The 19182-nt window shown below is 40.3% G+C and overlaps 1 protein-coding gene across 2 annotated transcripts in view; it reads left to right on the plus strand.

Annotated features, from left to right (window-relative positions):
• Positions 1-19182, plus strand: part of ctnna2 (catenin (cadherin-associated protein), alpha 2) — a 291101-nt gene that overhangs the window by 261997 nt on the left and 9922 nt on the right. For both annotated transcript variants that reach the window (XM_017460858.3, XM_017460860.3), the window contains 5 exons: positions 4245-4337; positions 6817-6973; positions 7613-7813; positions 14780-14931; positions 18931-19044. In XM_017460858.3, coding sequence (XP_017316347.1) covers positions 4245-4337; positions 6817-6973; positions 7613-7813; positions 14780-14931; positions 18931-19044 — 717 coding nt within the window. The remainder of the gene's footprint in view (positions 1-4244; positions 4338-6816; positions 6974-7612; positions 7814-14779; positions 14932-18930; positions 19045-19182) is intronic.

The raw sequence follows: 19182 nt of genomic DNA on the forward strand, positions 1-19182 counted from the left end.
ATCGATTCCACTCCTCGACGTTCTCCAGAATGAAGTGTCACTTAAAGAACGTGTGAAAGGCTAACGCCTGCTTAAGGTCAGATAAGCAGATGGGACTTGACATGAGGACCATGTGAGGAAAATGTCCAGGGTTTAAGAGTTGATTCATTGTCTGCGTTTTTGTCTTGAAGGTTTGAGATCAACTTTATTAGCATCTTTGCTTGCTGGTAAAATTGTATCCTGGTCAGGGGCATGGTGTATCCGGACACTGTCCCTGGAATGCTGGGAGTGAGGTGGGATTACACTCTGGATGGGATACCAGTCTATTACAGTCTATTCTTGTCAATTGACTCAAGGTTCCTAGCTGTTAACTGTCAAGTCACATTGAGTATTATTATTACTACTATTATTATTATGATGTTATTGCTACAAACTGCACATAATGCAATAGACTTGCCTCTATTCTGATCCAAAGATGGAGACGATCTTTTTTTTTTTCCCATTGCTCTCTTTGTTTCTGTGCTTACGTATCCCAGATAAGCAAGAATGATGATGTGCTTTCACACGGCGCATCAAATACTCCCTACGCCTAGTTCACAACAATGTCACAGCGCACTTTGTAACTTTTTATCTTTTTTTTTTTTTTGTAGATGCACCGCGAAAGAACTTTTGTCTAGACTTAGACATGATCAGAATGAGAGATAATTGCATTTTTAAGATTGCGCTTGCTTTTAAGATTGGCTATTAGAATAATTTTGGCGATGTATTAACCTAAACAACGGAGGCACATTTCAGGTACACGCCTGAATTAAAAACACAATTATAAATATTGCCCTGAGAAATATGGCCCATTAGTCTCAGAAAAGCTTCGACAAGCAATTTAAAAGAAGCAGCCCAGACATAAAAAAGCGTTCAGAGTCTTATTTGTCTATAAATTGTTCTGAACAAGACCAACCACAGACACAACAATAATCATTAAGGCCCATATTTCAGGGTTCTGGACTCCCTGCTTTATTTAAAGCTTCATCCACTTTGCGGTTCCGGGTTATATACACATGAGCCTAATTCTGTGTGTACAGCTGGGACCTTGTGACTCGGTACCAGTGGGACTCTGTAGGAAGGATTTGTGAGTAGCTCGGGCGTGGATGCACTTAGCACCCTGCTTTTGCACTTCCCCAGTGGGCCACACTCGTCAATCTTGGCCATGGTGTCAGTCTGATTTATTTAAGCTCCATCCAGGGACATGGCAGGCAATCGGCTAGACCAGTCAGGCAAACAGTTTCTCCTATCTTCTAGTTCTTTCTTCAGGTGCTGCTGCTTAGAAATCCTGCCATGGAAGAAAAATGTCTTAGTGAGTGCTTGGCACATTTACCTTTCCTCTTGAACATTGGCTAGAGTTGAAGGTGTGCAACATCCTTGGGGGAGAAGCAACTATAAAGTGTGTGTATGAGTGCCAAAAAATGGCTGATTAACAGTTTATGGTGGAATTAGGAACATATTTATTTTTATTGTATCCTTACTTTTGGCCAAAATTTTTCTTTGTGCAATTCGGATTTCTTTGCTCTGATCTAGTTTAGGATTTTCTTTATATTCATAAACACATTCGCCTGAGAGCCACCAGCAGGAGAACAGTATAGGGTAACCCAAAACTCACTGGACATCTGAAAATACGGTAGCGGTGCAGGTAAAACGTAAACGTTTAAAAATCAGGGGCCTGATTTCTATCTGAGGCAATTTCTGGATTATGACATGATGCGTGATGACATGAGCAGACGGTCGTATTTATCTTCAATCACAGGTCTATTGTAAGAGGATCTTCATTATATAATCTGACATGGAGAAGACACATTAACTCACATAGACTCACATTTCCTGAGATCTCTTACAGTGTAACACGTAATAATCTAAAAAATGTAATTCCAGCCAATTAGGAGCCACGCCTGCTTCCAAGTGTTTATTCGGTTAATCTTGGCTCTCAGGTGTCTCTCCTGCTTGGTCAGAATGAAAACCACTGATCCGTTTCGGATCAGATTGGACACATTTGATCTATAATCTTGAACCCCACTGGAATCTGAGCTCAAAAATAAATAAATAAATAAATAAATAAATAAAAATCAATAGTTTGATGGCAATAACCCAAAGATGTCACGCCACGTTGTGAGTTTGCTGTCTGAGGCTCATTTCCTTCTTCAGTGCAACACTAAACTCGCTCTATTTGCCAACGAAAGCGTTCAAACGGGTTCGGCAATCTGGCCGGCGTCACATGAGGATTCTTTTCAGAAAGTAAAGGAAAAGAAAATCAAGAAAGTTATTTAAGTAATTGCGATGACTGACTAGTTTTGGACTGGATTGGACGCTGCAGCTTGGCTCGTGCTCAGAGCATCGGGAATGAATTTAGCATCAGGGTATAAGAGGTATAAGTGGAGATGGTTTTGTCTTCCAAATTACACCTGCAGAAGGAGATCATTATTTACCTGCAAATGGTGGAGGTCCTAGTACTCCAGGCTATTCACAAGAGCTCTCCATCAGCACAGATGGCTCAGGCACTCAGTTTAACTGTTATGTCTTGTATATGCACACACACACATACACACACACACACACACACACACACACACACACACACACACTCCTCTCTGTCCTTATCCCTCCGTCTCAGACACTTGCGTTCTTCTTTCATCCAGACGCCCTTGAAGGCAGATGATCCATCATAGCACTGAAAGCCACCCGAATTTCAATGGAGAACATGGTCAAAAGCAGGAATCCTCTAATGTGCATTCAGTTGACCTGATGTCTTAATATCAAAGATGGCCGGTGCATCTGGAGCTCTAAAGCCGTGTTGCCAGCTAGCTAACGGCTAGTTTAGTCTCAAGTGGTCACAAGTGCTATTGTCAGTATCAGAACATAGCATTTAACCCTTTAACAGCCACAATATTGTTCTCTGTTAGCTAGCAGGCTCACTAGTTTATCATGAAAGTTCTCAGGTTGAAGGTTTCCATGCTCTAATCTTGAATCTGATTTGTCCGAAATATTCTGTGACATCACAACCTGGACTCGAGGAGAACCGGTGCTGAGAACATTTACTAACTTTAGTAGCCAAATACTCAAATCTGTATTATTTAAAGAATTAGCATTACTGTGTTAGTATTATTTAGGCAAGGAATGAAACACTCCATGGTGTGCTGGTCTAGAAAAATAAATCAACAATAGTGTGGACTGAATTCAGAATTTAATGCTAGCATTATTCATGGTAATGGACGATTATTAGCGATTATTAGTTTAATAAGAAAACTGTATGTAGTCAGACATGATGTGTACAGTGTGGATAACCGAGCCTGACACAGCAAAGGTAGCAGGGAGCAGGGTCCCTGTCCATCATGTTCTGCTTCAGAATGAGGTGACATAACGTTCTGTTTCACCCAGGCCATCTGCTACTTTAATTACACACCGAGATGTGCGTCCGGATCAAATGGTTCAGCCGCATGCTGCCACACACTGCTGTGATCATTTTGAATATTCGGACCTAATGAGGATGACTTCTCGGTAGCACCTCAGCACGGCCAGCTAATCACTGCTGACTTACCAAATGGGCTCTAATTAGGCCTCTCTCCATGCACCCGATGACATTTTGGGGGTAATTGTGTTTCACAATGGCAACTTACGAGTAGCTTGTGTAGCTGTCACCTCCTACACAAAAGACAGCAGCGAGTCAGGTCCGGGTCCTCGTTAATGTTCTTGAACCTGTTGGACAGTTAAATAGAAAAGGAAAAGAGGGTTGTTTGAGGTGATGGTGGGGAAGAAGGGGAGGGCTCGCAAAAATTCACATTCTTCATGCAGAGGAATAACAAATACTAATCTAACACTTGAACGCGCTCTAAACCTCTGTACATATTTTGCCCTGACATTGCCTTTACAAGTCAGGCATAAAATCCCCAAGCAGTGTACGCCGTGCTGATAGCCGACGACTGATGACATGAACAGCAAGAGGCGGAGGATTTGTGTGTTTGTGTGTGTGTGTACATGTGTGTGTGTGTGTGTGTGTGTGTGTGTGTGTGTGTGTGTGTGTGTGTGTGTGTGTGAGTGATGTGTGATTTAGCAGGTCAGCAGGATTTATGCAACTAAATGGCAACACTGCCTCGTTGTTCATGTGGTGTTTTAACAAGCCTTTAATGATGACCCAATATCTCACCAACATTCTCTCTCTCTCTCTCTCTCTCTCTCTCTCTCTCTCTCTCTCTCACTCTCACTCTCTCGGTCTCATACAGGTGGCTAACCTGGCTTGTTCCATCTCCAACAATGAGGAAGGGGTGAAGCTGGTGCGCATGGCCGCTACACAGATTGACAGCCTGTGTCCTCAGGTAAGTCCATCATGCAGCGCTTTGGACAATTTACATTGTCACAAAGCAGCTTCACAGAAATCCAGATGTAGATTCAGATCCATATTTAACAAACGTGTCATGTGAAAAAATAAGTACACCCCATGGGAATGCTTTTTTGACATACTTGAACAAGCAAGCATTTGATCCGCTTTGAAACAGTGTCTGTTTATATAAAGGTGGTGCGCTCTATCAAACGGCACAAAAAATGTACATTTTGTAGTAATTTTCACGATTTAAATCTACAAAGAACAGATCAGTCACATGGAAAAAGTAAGTACGCCCCTACATTTATCACACCTTCAAAATCCATAAAATTAGAATCAGGTCCATCTGTCTGAAAGTTGAAGTTGGACCGAAAGTGAAACTTTCTACAGGATACTGATCCTAAGCATGCGAGCAAATCCACCAAGGAATGGCTCAAAAAGAAGAAATGGAGGCTATAATAATGGAATGACGGAGTCAAAGCCCGGATTTGAATCCCATTCAAATGTTGTGGAGGGATTTGAAATGGGGCAGTACATGCAAGAAAACCCTCAAACATCTTGCAACTGAAAGCGTATTGCGTGAAAGGGCGGTCAAAAATCCCAGCAAGCCGATGTCAGAGACTGGTGGACAGTTATGCGAGACGCCTACAAGAATGCATGTCTGCTTTTTCCTGAGAAGAACATCACATATCACATTAGAAAAGCTAATTTTCCTTGTGGTTTTGTTCAAGTATATCGACTTTATTAATAGGCACTATTTCAAAGATGATCAAATGTTTGCTCGTCCAAATATGTCAAAAAAGCCAACGATTTCCGTGGGGTGTACTTATTTTTTCACATAACAGTACGTTGTGGGCTGATTGGTATTTCCAAATTGTCCGTAGTGTATGAATGTGTGTGTGATTTTGCCCTGTGATGGTTTGGCACCCCATCCAGGGTGTCCCCCACCTTGTGCCTCGAGTTCCCCGGGATAGTCTCCAGGCTCCCTGCGACCCTGTATAGGATAAGCGGTATGGAAAATGGATGGATATACTTTCTTTTTTCCATTCCGCCCACAAGCATGTATACCGTCACCTCAACGCTGGTCAGCTTCAGAGTAAAACCCACCGATGCGCCACATGTCCTCTCCTTTTCATTTACACACCTCTGTTGGTCCTCTATCAATATCCCCGGGTTCTGATAGTCTTTGAATAAAGCAGCGTGGAGGAGAAAGGTACGGTCATGCATCGCAGAACATCTCCAGATGAATAAATGATCTGAATGAATGAGCATGGACAGAGGAAGGTGATGCGTGTTCTCGGGAAGCACGCATGTTTTTATTCCTCCAGGTAAGCGATCTGAAGTTACTGCTTCTGTCCTCACAATGGAACCGTGTGCAAGATGAAGTGAACCGGGAGTCTGGTTTATTTCTGTGGAGGGTCTTGGAACACTGTTCATTTATTTCAGAAAAACGGATTATAACATTACAACCTGAATCGTTAATAAATGATCTTTCTGTAAAAGAGATTGTTCAAACAATTATTAATTATAATTCTACCTAGGGGGCAACACAATTATCCTGTTACAGCAAGGTACGATAATTAGGTGATAATTGGCCTGATATTGGATGGAAATGTGATTAGGGAATTCTTTGTTCATGTGCTTGAACTCTTGGTAAATGTGAGAAGTGATTAAATTATTAAAATACACCAGGTTTAATACGAGTCAATTGAAAAATAATATGTACATACAACAGTGAAATAACATCCGCGATGAGAAACTGAGTTAGCATGTCCTTGGCTCTGGGACTGAGGGATCTGCCCATGGCGTGGGTTTTATTCAGCTTGACGTACAACACCCGAGTGCTCGGGCGCTCACCAGAGATCAGTCTGAAAGATCAGAGGTTGTGCATGCATCCATGTCTCAGGCTCAGAGATCCCTCCGAGCAAAAAAAAAAAAGAAAAAAAAGAGCGATTTTGGTGCGAAGTTGGTGATTGAAGCTCTTGGAAGCACAGATGGAAATCTAATTAAACCCAATGAAGATGGAGAAGACTCTGGGTGCTGATTTTCAGACTAACTCATCTTCAGAGGGTGCTTACAGGTCAGATGGATAAAGTGATGCAGGGCATCACTTTGTCCTACTGACCTCTAAGCACCCTCTTTCAGAGACAGCTTCCTCAAACACATCCATCTCATGTAGCCAAGAAGCCATGTGTATTATTTTTTAATGCGACTTGCATACCCAAAGGAAGCCGTGAGGTCCATCTGTGTAATCACAGGTCTACCGTTAGAAGATCTTCATCGTTATCATTATCTGACATCTAGAAGACACACGATCGTACAGTCTGTTATAGTTGCAAACCTGCTCAGGTCTTGCCTCCAGGCTGCACTGGTGTTTAAAGGGAACCCGATCGATCGTGACTAGAATACCCACGAGCAGCCGAAACACAATTCTTATTACGGGATGGTGCTGATTTGTTCCAAACTTCACCCAGGTGATCAACGCTGCCCTGACGCTGGCGGCTCGTCCCCAGAGCAAGGTGGCTCAGGACAACATGGATGTGTTTAAAGACCAATGGGAGAAGCAGGTGCGCATTCTGACCGAGGCTGTGGATGACATCACCTCTGTCGATGACTTCCTGTCTGTGTCAGGTGAAGTAAAAAATGTACTTTCAAATTCTAACCTGAATTTGAGGTGCTTTGTTTGCTCAGTGATAATTCTGAGATACACTATGCAATAGTGTGTTAATGGAAACTCATTTTAAGTCTCAAATTAAACAGTCCTTGTCATGCCGTTATAGAAAAATAATCAACAACAGTGTGGCGTAATGAAGGGGCGTTACGGTTACCACCCATCGATTACAATTGTTTTGCTGTACTTTTTATCCATTTATAGTTACATTGGATCGAGGCAATTATAGACCAAAGTGTCGAAGGAGGTGGTGTAGATTTTTTTTCCTTGATTAGTCTCATCATTTCAACATATAATCACTATTAATTGGCGAATGACGAATTCACTAAATTCACATATAAAATAATGTATAACTGAATTAAAAGTTAAGAGTTGTCATTTTTTGGGGGGAGGCTTTTTACTTCTTTTTTTTATTATTTAAACAGCAACAAATTCACATGACTCAAGTGTTTTTTTTTTTTTTTTAAACTTCCATTGTGCACATCCAATGTAATATGTTACCTCACAATCAGTAACCATGTTTGTTTTGGTGAATTCTTTGTATCTCCTTGGTTTGTTTCCTAATTGTAATTTATTTTTATACCCCTCTGTTTCTTTAGAGAACCACATCCTGGAGGATGTGAACAAGTGTGTGATAGCTCTCCAGGAGGGGGATGTGGACACGCTGGACAGGACAGCGGGGGCGATCAGAGGTCGCGCAGCTCGTGTGGTCCATATCATCAACGCCGAGATGGAGAACTACGAGCCGGGCGTGTACACTGAGCGAGTCCTGGAGTCCATCAAGCTGCTGTCTGAAACCGGTGAGCCGCTACCTCTGTAGCACTACAGCGCACTTTACTTTTACTGAGGAACAATTTATCATCTTCCCATTGCATGTGTGGGCATGGACAACCTGGACAGACTTACACAGGGTAGTTTGTTTAGACGTGGTGAAGAAGTAACTGGTGCTTTGTGAGGAGATGGTGGTTTTCTAGGAGCAGAGACAACACTCACTGAATAACAATGAGATATCTCTGGAAAAGCAAAGGTAAGGACTGGAGTGAGAGACGTACTGAGAAATACTATAAACTTCTACAGAAGAAGTACCCACTCCGTTCATGTTTTATAAATCACAGTAAATATAAATCGTATATATCACTTCGTCTTGAAGAAAACTTGCCGAGTCTCCTCAGGATTCAGTACTTCATAGTAAATGTCTATCGAGATTCCTGAGATTCTGAGTAATCATTCCCGAGTGTGTACTGATTAGCGGTGTGTATGGCAATACCACTAATTGTATCTGTATCAGACTCAAACCTGAAGAAGGCGTGGCCTAAACTGGAAGGTTTTGTTGTTGTTGTTGTTGTTGTTGTTGTTGTTATGTCCCCAGAAACACTGACAAAAACTAAGACATCAGCTACGTCACTCCAGTTCATAATTGGACTGTATTTTTTAATCTTGCTAGCATAGTTTTATTTTTGGACCTGCCTACAATGTTTTCTAACGAATTTACTTGGTTCTGTTTCCTAAAATATGTAAACAGCCTAATTTAAACCACCGCCACCCTGACCAGGCAGTTACTAAGGATGAATGCTGGGAATGCATCGCACAGAACTGCATACGAATGTTAAAGTTAAATAATAATAATAATTCCTTAGATTTATATAACACTTTTCTTGACACTCAAAGCGCTTTACATTGTATGGGGGGAAATCTGCTCAACCACCACCAGTGTGTAGCATAGACCTGGATGATGCGACGGCAGCCATAATGCGCCAGAACGCCCACCACACACCAGCTATTGGTGTAAAGCATTCCCTGACAAACAAATATCAACTCAACTCAATATCAATAACTATTCTTGTATTTAATTTTCAATAAGCATCAGTCTACAAGAGCAAAAGATCAAGTGATGCTATGGCATTTATTATAACCGAGTTCTTAATATCTTAAGATATCGTCCCAGATATGTCTGTAGTGTGACTTTAATAATGTCTCATTGAGAGTTCAATCATATATCTGGGCACAGGAGACAAGAAATTCTTTCTTAGAGAAAGGTCAAGGCTCTCTAAACGGAGGGCTGACTTAAGCACACCTCACAGTAAGATACTTAATACTAAAAATATCCATACCCCCAATGTAAAGTGTTGACCTGTTTCATTCAAGTTAAAGAACATGCGCCTTTTTTGTATTTGTATTCAGTTACATTGCTACTACAGATGTTTATTTATTTATTTATTTATTTATTTAATTATTATTATTCTTTTTTTTTTTTACAAATCCTAGAATATTTCAGTGGATAACAGTTCAATCTTTCTAAAAATGTAGAACCGATTTGGAAAGGGAAACGTTTCTATTGGCCTATGATTGTACCGACACTGAAAAAAATGGAACATGTGGTCTGTTAGATTTAACAACAAAAACAACAAAAAAAACATTACGTATGGTTTACATAAAACCCCCACATTTCTCATCAAAACATGATCTCATTGCTCATGCCGAACTCAATTTGAACAAGTTTCTAATTACGAGACTGAATTCTGTAACGCGAGCGTGATCAGTTCACGTAGTATTAACATAAACCAATTACATTATGAAATCTTGTGGGGATGTTGGCATTGACGAGTACTATAGTGCACTATAGTATTTCAGTCGGCGTGATTAAAATGTGTATGGAAGAATAGCGCGGCAATTATGTGGCTCAGCTGGAGTCGATCCTCAGCTCAGGTGAGAGACTGGAGTTACTATCATTAAGGCATTGAAAACATATAATCAAATCACGTTGGATGTCCGAAAACAAACAAAAAAAATTCACTGTACTAGACCCTTCCAAGGTTCCAACTGGAGAACCCTTCTGAAATGTTAAATAGGTAAACCCAAATCATCATGTTCGAAGCAGCAGAAACAAAAAGATATTCCACAATAAGACTTTAGAGAGTTTAGAGGCACACATAATATATATGTATATATATATATATATATATATATATATATATATATATATATATATATATATATATATATATATATATATATATATATGAAAGATGGTGGTGGGAAAAAAAAACTGATGAATGTGAATGAGCTTTGAAAGAAGCATATAAAAGCTTATATTATATATAAAAGCTCCAAAACTTCCAAAGAAAAGTTTTTAAAGGAACTGGACAGGCTTTGTGTAAAGCGAGTGGAAGAAAGCCAAACAGGAAGTCAGTGTGTGAGAGAGAGACTTCAGGTGCCACCTGTTGCTTCTTTTAAAGCTCATTCATCTTTCAGCAGTTTTTTTTTTCCCACCACCACCCTTCACACTCCATTGTCAGTTTGTGGAAGGCAACAATTTCGACTCTGATGGTCACCACGGCGAGCCCAAACACGCCACTGTCACAGGGAACACAGAGATTTCACTCCCGCTGTGAATCCAGTGCTTTTAAATTACACGCCATCAGAGCGTCTTGCTGATGAGAGAAAACAGCTTTTATCTCAGCTGCTGTTTTGTTGTAAAGAAAAAGAATAAAAAAAAGAAGCCCCAGCTGCCTCGTGATGTAGTGTTCGTTTCTCACGCAACTCCATTATTGTTTGAAATCAACTGCTGAGAGGCTGGAAAAATGAGAGAAGCGCCGCTGCGATGCTGACAGCGTTAGTACGTGTGTTTGTATGTGTGTGTGTGTGTGTGTGTGTGTGTGTGTGTGTGTGTGTGTGTGTGTGTGTGTGTTTTTCTTTTACAGTAAAACAAAGATGGAAGGAAATCACAGATCATGATGGCACTTTGACTGAATACTGGATACTGATCGAACTATCTATCTATCTATTTATTTATTGATCTATCTATCTATAGGCATTTCCTAAACGATTTGCTTTTGTTTTTATTTACATACTTTATTTCTTTCTTATTTACTTACATGTCTATTTACCTGCTTTGTTCCTGATTTACATGTCACCTTAGACGCCTATCTGCCTACTTTACTTCCTTATATACGTACCTCTTCATTTTTTTACACTTGTATACTTGTCGCAGATGCGGACACACGTTTAATAAAAGTTCAAACAAAACACAAAAGACACTAAGCACACGTGCACATGGAAAACAAATATAAAGTAATACTGAGGAAATGGGAGAGCACAACGTGACAGCCTGAGACAAACAGAGCCAGACAGCGAGTGCTGAGCAAGCCGTGACTTAGATACACACAGGATGAGAGTCAGGTGCGGGTGGTCATGTGACCGTGATGCAGCGGTGCAGTGGCAGATGGAAATATAGTGCATGGTCCCCTCTGGAGATTCATAACAATACTATTTACAACTTACAAGGTGGAAAAGAAAATTAAAGCTACTATCTGCCTATTTATCTCTTTATCTATTCCTCGCTATGTCTCTTTATTTCTAAATTGATTTTCTTCCCCATTTATTTACATAAGCCCTTCCGTCCTGCCATCCTTGCATCCTTCCATCCTTTTTCCTTCCGTCATTCAATCATTTCTTCCATCCTTCCTTTTTTCCTTCCTTCCTGCATTCCTTCCTTCCTTCCTTTCTCCCTTCCTTCCTTCCTTACTTCCTTCCTTACTTTCTCCCATCCTTCCTTCCTGCCTTCCTTGCATCCTTTCTTCCTTTTTCCTTCCTTCATTCCTTCCTTCCATCCTTCCTACCTTCATTCCTGCCTCCCTCCCTCCCTCCCTCCCTTACAACCTTTCTTGTCTCCTTCCTTCCTTCCTTCTGAATACACTCAGAAATTCTACTTAAGCAGGTGTCTAACACGACTATATTCATGTTACTCACGTCGCCGATCCTGAACACAGCACCAGACGATCATAATACTTAGGGTTAGGGTTATAATAGTAAAAAATTATCCTTTTTTATTTGGATGTACTGACTTTTTTTTTATTGTGTGCTGGCTTTTTGTCCAGTTTTCTCCCCTAATTTAGACCGATCTATCGGCAGCTTCCTCCAACACATATCGAGCTTTTGCTTGCTTGTGCATCATCATCACAGTAGAACGCTAACTCCCCTGCCTACGACCTCACGGCTCTCCCTGATTGGCTAGTGTTGCTCTGATCGACAGGGGCAATGATGGGGTATAACCTCCAGCCAATTATGATTGATTCCAAGCTAACCGCTGCACACACACACACACACACACACACACACACACACACACACACACACACACACACACAGCAGTGTAAAAAGTTTTTAAAGGATTGGGTTTTTTTCTTCAGAAGTCTGTAATTCTAATTCATGATGAAGGCTGAGTTTATAGCTGGACCTCACACACTGAAGCCAGTGTAGAGATTTACTGCTAAGGGAGTCCCACACACTCCATGTCACTTTGCAGTAGAAAAGTATGAAAAATGATATTATCAGGGCTTATTACAATCTAATGAGTAGCTAACATGATGCCTGAACTGCCATTTCACCGCCGGCTTCAGGCGAAAGAAAATAAACTGCTTCACTTAGTTCCTTCTCAACTAAGTGAAGGGGAAAAACGGGAGACCGAGTCCGGGCCAAAATAATAACTTTTACACAATACCGATCAGTAATAAGTGGGACGAGTAAGGAATAGAATAATACAATTATGAGTGACGGAGTGATGCGGAGAAGCAGAGTCCTTATTATTTTCCTATAACGACATGCCCTGGAGCGTTTTATTCCTTTTACTACACGCTATTAACGTGACGTCACGTATCTTTTTCATCCAGTTACAAAATGCAGCTTGTCATCGTTGTTACTAAGAAACCACATGAAGGAGTTACAGCTTTGCCTCTGACGCTGGAGACTCCTTCCATACATGTTAAATAAACCTCTCCTTATTTTAAGGAAACTTTACCTCGTTAAAATTTTTTAAATCCACCATACAATTCCATCTGAATGAGTGCTGTTGCTATAGAAACAATAACATATTAATTTAAACCTGTGATTTGGAGCTGCACTACTGTCACAGCTGCTGTTATGATATGAAACGAAGTCAGAATCCAGAATTCAACAGATCTGTGGTGTAAATAATAATTGAATATTTCATTAATAACAGTGTTAATAACACATTTACAGAATATTTCTTCCCTCCTGTTTCCCAGGGGAATAAATATGACGTTGTACACACATTTTAAACGCTGCGTTATCTATCGCTATGGGGAAATAAACAAAGACCAACATTCTTATCTAACCGAACTATTCTTATCTGAGTTATTCCATTCTACACGAGGGAAGATACGACGTACAGATGGAGTTGACCGCCAAAGTGCAGCGATGACAGACCAAATATTGCTCGATCGCTCAACTCTGTCCTCTATACTGAGAATCATATACTGAAGGCGTGAGCTTGTGTTATAGTTCACTCTCATGTGATAGAAGTGTTTTCTAGTCTAGTGGTCTATTTGGCTGTGATTTTACTCCAGCTCGGGTAAATGGCACCTACAGTATCGTGGCTGTTTTTGTTCTCCGCTTTAAAGCAAGTGTTTGAGGGATACACTGTCAGAACAGAGACGTATGAGGGATAAGTCAAACAAACAAAAGCAAATAAACAAACAAACAAAAACAAATCACAGGTCCTGCTATGCGTCATCTCCATGCAGCTCGGTGATGATCCTCAGAGAGAGCTAGTTTATAAAGAGCAGATTTCTGTACAAGCAAGCCTGTCGACAGTACAAAGCTTTAACCTCAAATCTAAAAAAAAAAATGATTAAAAAAAGACAGACATATTATTTATACATATTATAAATCCCTCGTTTTCTCATAGTTCTCGTCCAACATTTGATTTTTCATTTTAAATATGACACTGTTCAATTCAAATGACAAATGACACTTTTATATTTTTACGACCGAAAGAAAGAAAGAAAGAAAGAAAGAGAGCACATTTGTACTTGAGCCATTTAAGTGGTTTTCAACAGGCCTGAAAGATCTATTAAGAATTTAAAATGTCAGAGTTTTTTATTATTATTATTATTATTACTTTTCTTTTTAAACCTACAGTATTAGCTGTGCTAGGTATAGCCTCTTATCATGAGCTGGCTCCATTTACAATAAATTTATTCCCAACACTATAGTCTATACGCCCGGCTTCCCTTCTTAAGTGCCGCTCCGACGAACATGCTTTTAAAACACCTACTGTGAAAATCGGACTGCCTGCTCTATACCAGACTCGGAAAAAATATTCCGTCCTAGCGTAGCGCCTGTTTAATTTCTCGAAGCGGCTCCTCACCGCAAGCAGCTTCATTCACTGGGCGCTCCGAGGGAATGAATACTTTTTCTTTCATTTTTTTTTTTTTTTAAAGGCTGAAAGGAGTCTTAGCTTTCTGTCGTGCGCTGTTAAGAAGTGTATGTTTTTATGGAGTACAGAGTGCATGTGTTATAAAGCCACTCTTAAAGGATGGAGATCAAGAAAAAGGATAAAAATGTTGTGCATTATGTGTCTGTGAATAAATCAGGAGGAAAACTGGAACACGTACGTGGGAGAAAACGGAGAGTTAGGACATACGGTGTAAAGAGTTCATTAAAGAATCGCTTGTCACTACATTGATACAAAATGGTATTCATTAGCATTGAACTGGAACACACAAAATATGTGGTGTTTGATCAGATCAGGACTTGGCTTATGGACTCTTGATGTGGTGAAGTGGATGATGAGTGGACAAGAAGCTGATATCTTCTCTTCTTGTCGTTGCTATGGCCATATCTCCAGAGCTCTTAATCAGATCTGAACAGATTTCGAAATATTTAGACCATTTGCATCTCTTACGTTCTTTTCCACGCTCTCTCTCTCTCTCTCTCTCTCTCTCTCTCTCTCTCTCTTTCTGCAGTGATGCCCCGCTTCGCCGAGCAAGTGGAGGTCGCCATTGAAGCTCTGAGCACCAGCCCGCCTCAGCCCTTCGAGGAGAATGAGTTCATTGATGCTTCACGTCTGGTCTACGACGGTGTGCGTGACATCAGAAAAGCCGTCCTCATGATACGGGTGAGCATACATAAGCAGCGATGCTATATATTATATAATATACCTATAACACTATATAACGCCTGAGCACATGACCATCACGTTATAATTTTAGTACAGATCCAAATATTTTAATCCGCACTTAGTGATAGCACTGAATCGGATTGTTTGCCGCACATCTGAGGGAAAAAAAAAAAAAAAAAAACTTGAGAATGATGACTTTGGAGGATCATAGCAATGAATAAACACACAAAATGAGCCAGTTATTTATCCCCAGCACTGATAATGATCTTGAAAAAGAAAAAAAAAAGAAAAACCAGGACTAATTTCACCCCGTCGAACAAAAGCAACTAAATTATTTTTCAGTAACATCTGGCGTACTGTAATAATACAATAATGACGCCGCGGCACCTCCATTTACCCGGCGTACATCTGGTGCTGTAGCACTTAATGACTTCTACATATGGTATAATGTGTTTTAGACACTGAAATATTTTATAAGATAATTCTATTAGTTATAGAAGTATTGGCTTTGAAAAAATACCCATACATATAATTACAGTAATGTGTATGCATAATTGATTATCATGTATATTCAGCCTCTGTTATAAATTATTAGTAGTACTAGTAGTTGAAGAAAAGAGACGAAGAAGAAGAAGGAGAAGAAGACGAAGAAGAAGGAGAAGAAGAAGAGGAAAGGGGAAAAAAAAATCACTTGCACAGTAATTCATTATCCTGGCTGTGACTGTGAAGGAAATGAATTCCTGCTAGGAATTTAAAATCGCTGCTTTCAAATTTAAAACGTGCCAAAAATACTTTATTTGCATGCAGCTTGGTATCTGACGTGATGATCTGTAGCGCTGCCTATGGTGTCATAACACATCAATTCCACTTCCTGAGGGTCCATCAATACACTTTACATCAGATCTATTCCCTCCGATAAAAAGGGGCTTATAGAGTAACATAACATCACGTTATGTCACTGCACTACATTTATATATATATATATGAACTTTAACTGATTTGGTTTGGAAACGTAATGCATTAAACACATTTATCGCACGTTATAGACCATTCATAATGCCTTATAGATGCATTCTAAACTCTTTCAGATAGAGTAACTGTAGTAGAAGCTATACTTCATTATAATATACTCCAGTGGTTTCTTGGAACCTTTACAACGCATGGTGTACTCGCACTGTATGATAAATATGTTTAGAATGTTCTATACACCATAAATGAGAAGTTATTTTCTGTATAAATGTCCATAAGATGACTTTATGTTCTTGTGAACATATATTATCATGTGTTATGTAGCCTGACGTTATGAAGTTGTATATTTAAGCTGTATAAAGTGTGTTTATAAATGAGGGTTATATTGTTATATTAATTTGTATTGTGTTTTTATCTGTGTGTAATGCCTTTCTTGAATAAGCCTGTATAAATGTATATAAAGCATTATAGTAAGGTGTACTTTAAAAACCTCATTTAACCTGTTGGTGTATTTTTAGTCAGATCCATAATTATTGGCTCGGTTGCTAAAGATATTATGGTTCATTGAAGTAAAATTATTCTTAATGCTTGTACTTATACTTCACTCTCGTTTCCTCCCCCAGTCCAAAGCCATGCCTTGTAGGCTGATTTGGCATTTCCAGATTGTCCGTAGTGTGTGAATGTGTGTGCGATTGTGCCCTGTAATGGGTTGGCACCTTGTCCAGAGTGTCCCCTGCTTCGTGCCCTGAGTCCCCTGGGATATGCTCCAGGCTCCCCGTGACCCTGTGTAGGATAAGCAGTACAGAAAATGGATGGATGGATGGATGGATGGATATATTTCAAAGGTTAAGGATGCTCTGAATGTAACTAGGCATTATTACAGAATGATAGTAGAGCTACATCAGTTGCCTTTTCATCAACTCCCACGAACACAACAGAAGAACCGTCACATACCATGCAGATAAAGAGAATGTTGTCAGGAAGTACAGGAAAGATGAGCTGCAGATTGGCAGCGAGCAGGAGAAGCGGAGGATAATTAAGCAGTGTAGATCTGCTTTCTGCAGAGAAAAGACACTCTCGGCTCGTTTGTCAAGCCTGACTGGTTGGGAGCTGTCCTGCTACTGCCCGCTAAACCCATTAGCATCGCTGTTTAGTAGCCAGACTGCTTTGTTTTTCTCTTAGCTCTTGTATTTTGTTGGTCTCTGTTCCTTATGAAGAGGATGACAGCATGTCAGCTCACATTCACACATTAGTATGGGCTCTACAAAGCTCTAGCACACAGAGATTTCGATCAGATTCAGCCGAAAATGTGTTTCGATAGTCATTTTTTCCTTATATTAATACGGAGCCTGTCCCAGGGAGCATCGAGCACAAGGCGGAGTGCCAGTCCATCGCAGGGCACAACCACATTCACACACTACGGACACTTTGGACATGCCAGTCAGTCTACCATGCATGTCTTTGGACTGGGGGAGGAAACCGGAGTACCTGGAGGAAACCCCCGCAGCACGGGGAGAACATGCAAACTCCGCAAGCAATCGAACCCCTGACCTTGAAGGCGTGAGGCGAACGTGCTAACCATTAACCACCGTGCGCCTTTAAAAAGAACATCTAAATCTGTAAATAAACATTCTGAAACGAAAATAAATAAATAAATAAAACAAATCCAGTATTATTCGGTGCTCAGGAAAGAAGGAAAAAAATATTTCTACGTACTGGAAACTGCAAGGGTTTCTAATCATTTAAGCTCAAGATAGATAGAACAAGAATGCAAGGACTTTAATATTGATTTCAGGCGCCACTCTTTCATCCAGTTTATCCCTGTAGTTTGTCTATTACTGGACAGCACCTAGGCTTTAAGCCTGGTTGATCTAGAGGGCGGAGGGTGCTGATGCTACATCTTCAGAGTTGCAAAAGAAAAACATTTCATTCACTGTATGATGTGATATTACGAGGGAATTTCTGGTTACAGTGCTCACACTTACACAGCGCGAGGAGGAGTTTTAAGAAACAATGATGTAAGTCGCTTGAAACCGGAGTGGTGTGAATTATTGATGGCGAGCTGTCTGTTCGAATAGCTGACATGTCTTTAGGAGTGTTCACAGCTCCTTTTTTGTTCGGAGACGTGCACTAGGCGTTCACAGTGTTCATACTGTCAGTATACACACGCAGAATAGAAGAGGACATGCAAGACACATTAAAATACATAGATGTTTGTTTGCTAGGTTTGGTAGACAGTTGTGATATTCTACATATATGTAAGTATTTCAAAATGTTTCGAAATTAAACGTGAATCCTTGTTGTAGAATAGAAGTCCGTTATCCTTCATGAAGGTAAAAGGTATCTTTTAGGATTATCATTATTATAAACTTTTTGGCATGTTTAAGATGCATGGCTTGCTCAGAAATTCCCGAAACTTGTCAAAAGTTTGGATGCAGATCTGGCCCTGAGGCTCAATAGCGCACGCATTTAAATTTAGGGCATTTAGCCATGACTCCTTTATATATCTGAGCAGTTGAGGGTTAAGGGCCTTGCTCAAGGGCCCAGCAGTGGCAGCTTAGAGGCACTGGGATTTGAACTCATGACCGTCCTATCAGATGCCCAACATCTTAACCACTGAGCTACCACCACCTCGTCGTAGCCATTATCTCTACCCTACGGGAGGTCAGATATTTTGGAGTTTATGTATTTTGACAGATTTTAAATACATATTTTAAGTTATTCATCATATTTAAAGCAAATTTGGTCAGCATGATGTAGAGATATCTTACACAACGTTGCCATCAATTAACATGTCACACCACACGGACAGGAAGTGTGACATGATTCATGTCATGCAGTCTTTCATGTACATGTTCACTGATGTGGCACAGTAACATACACATTCCAATACTGACTCACCAAAAAGCAGACTTTACTGCATCCTTGGTGATTGGGCCCATCGGTCGCTTCTTGCAGCTATGTTTTGGCTTATGTTAGGTTTGGGGCTTTGTAATAAAACTATGTTTGCTTGTGTTTTCTCTCCAGACCCCTGAAGAGCTGGAGGATGATTCTGACTTTGAGCAGGAAGACTATGACACACGTAGCCGTACCAGCGTCCAGACCGAAGACGACCAGCTCATTGCCGGCCAGAGTGCAAGGGTGCGGCCCCTTTGACTAGTCTTCCCCTTTCAGTTTTATTTCTATAGTGCTTTTAAAAGTAGATATTGTCCCAAATGAGCTTTACAGAAATGTAGGTGTACTGTCGATTTAGATTCCTATTGAACAAGCCAACTCTAT

This window comes from Ictalurus punctatus, chromosome 29 (assembly GCF_001660625.3).
Source record: "Ictalurus punctatus breed USDA103 chromosome 29, Coco_2.0, whole genome shotgun sequence".
NCBI lineage: Eukaryota > Metazoa > Chordata > Actinopteri > Siluriformes > Ictaluridae > Ictalurus > Ictalurus punctatus.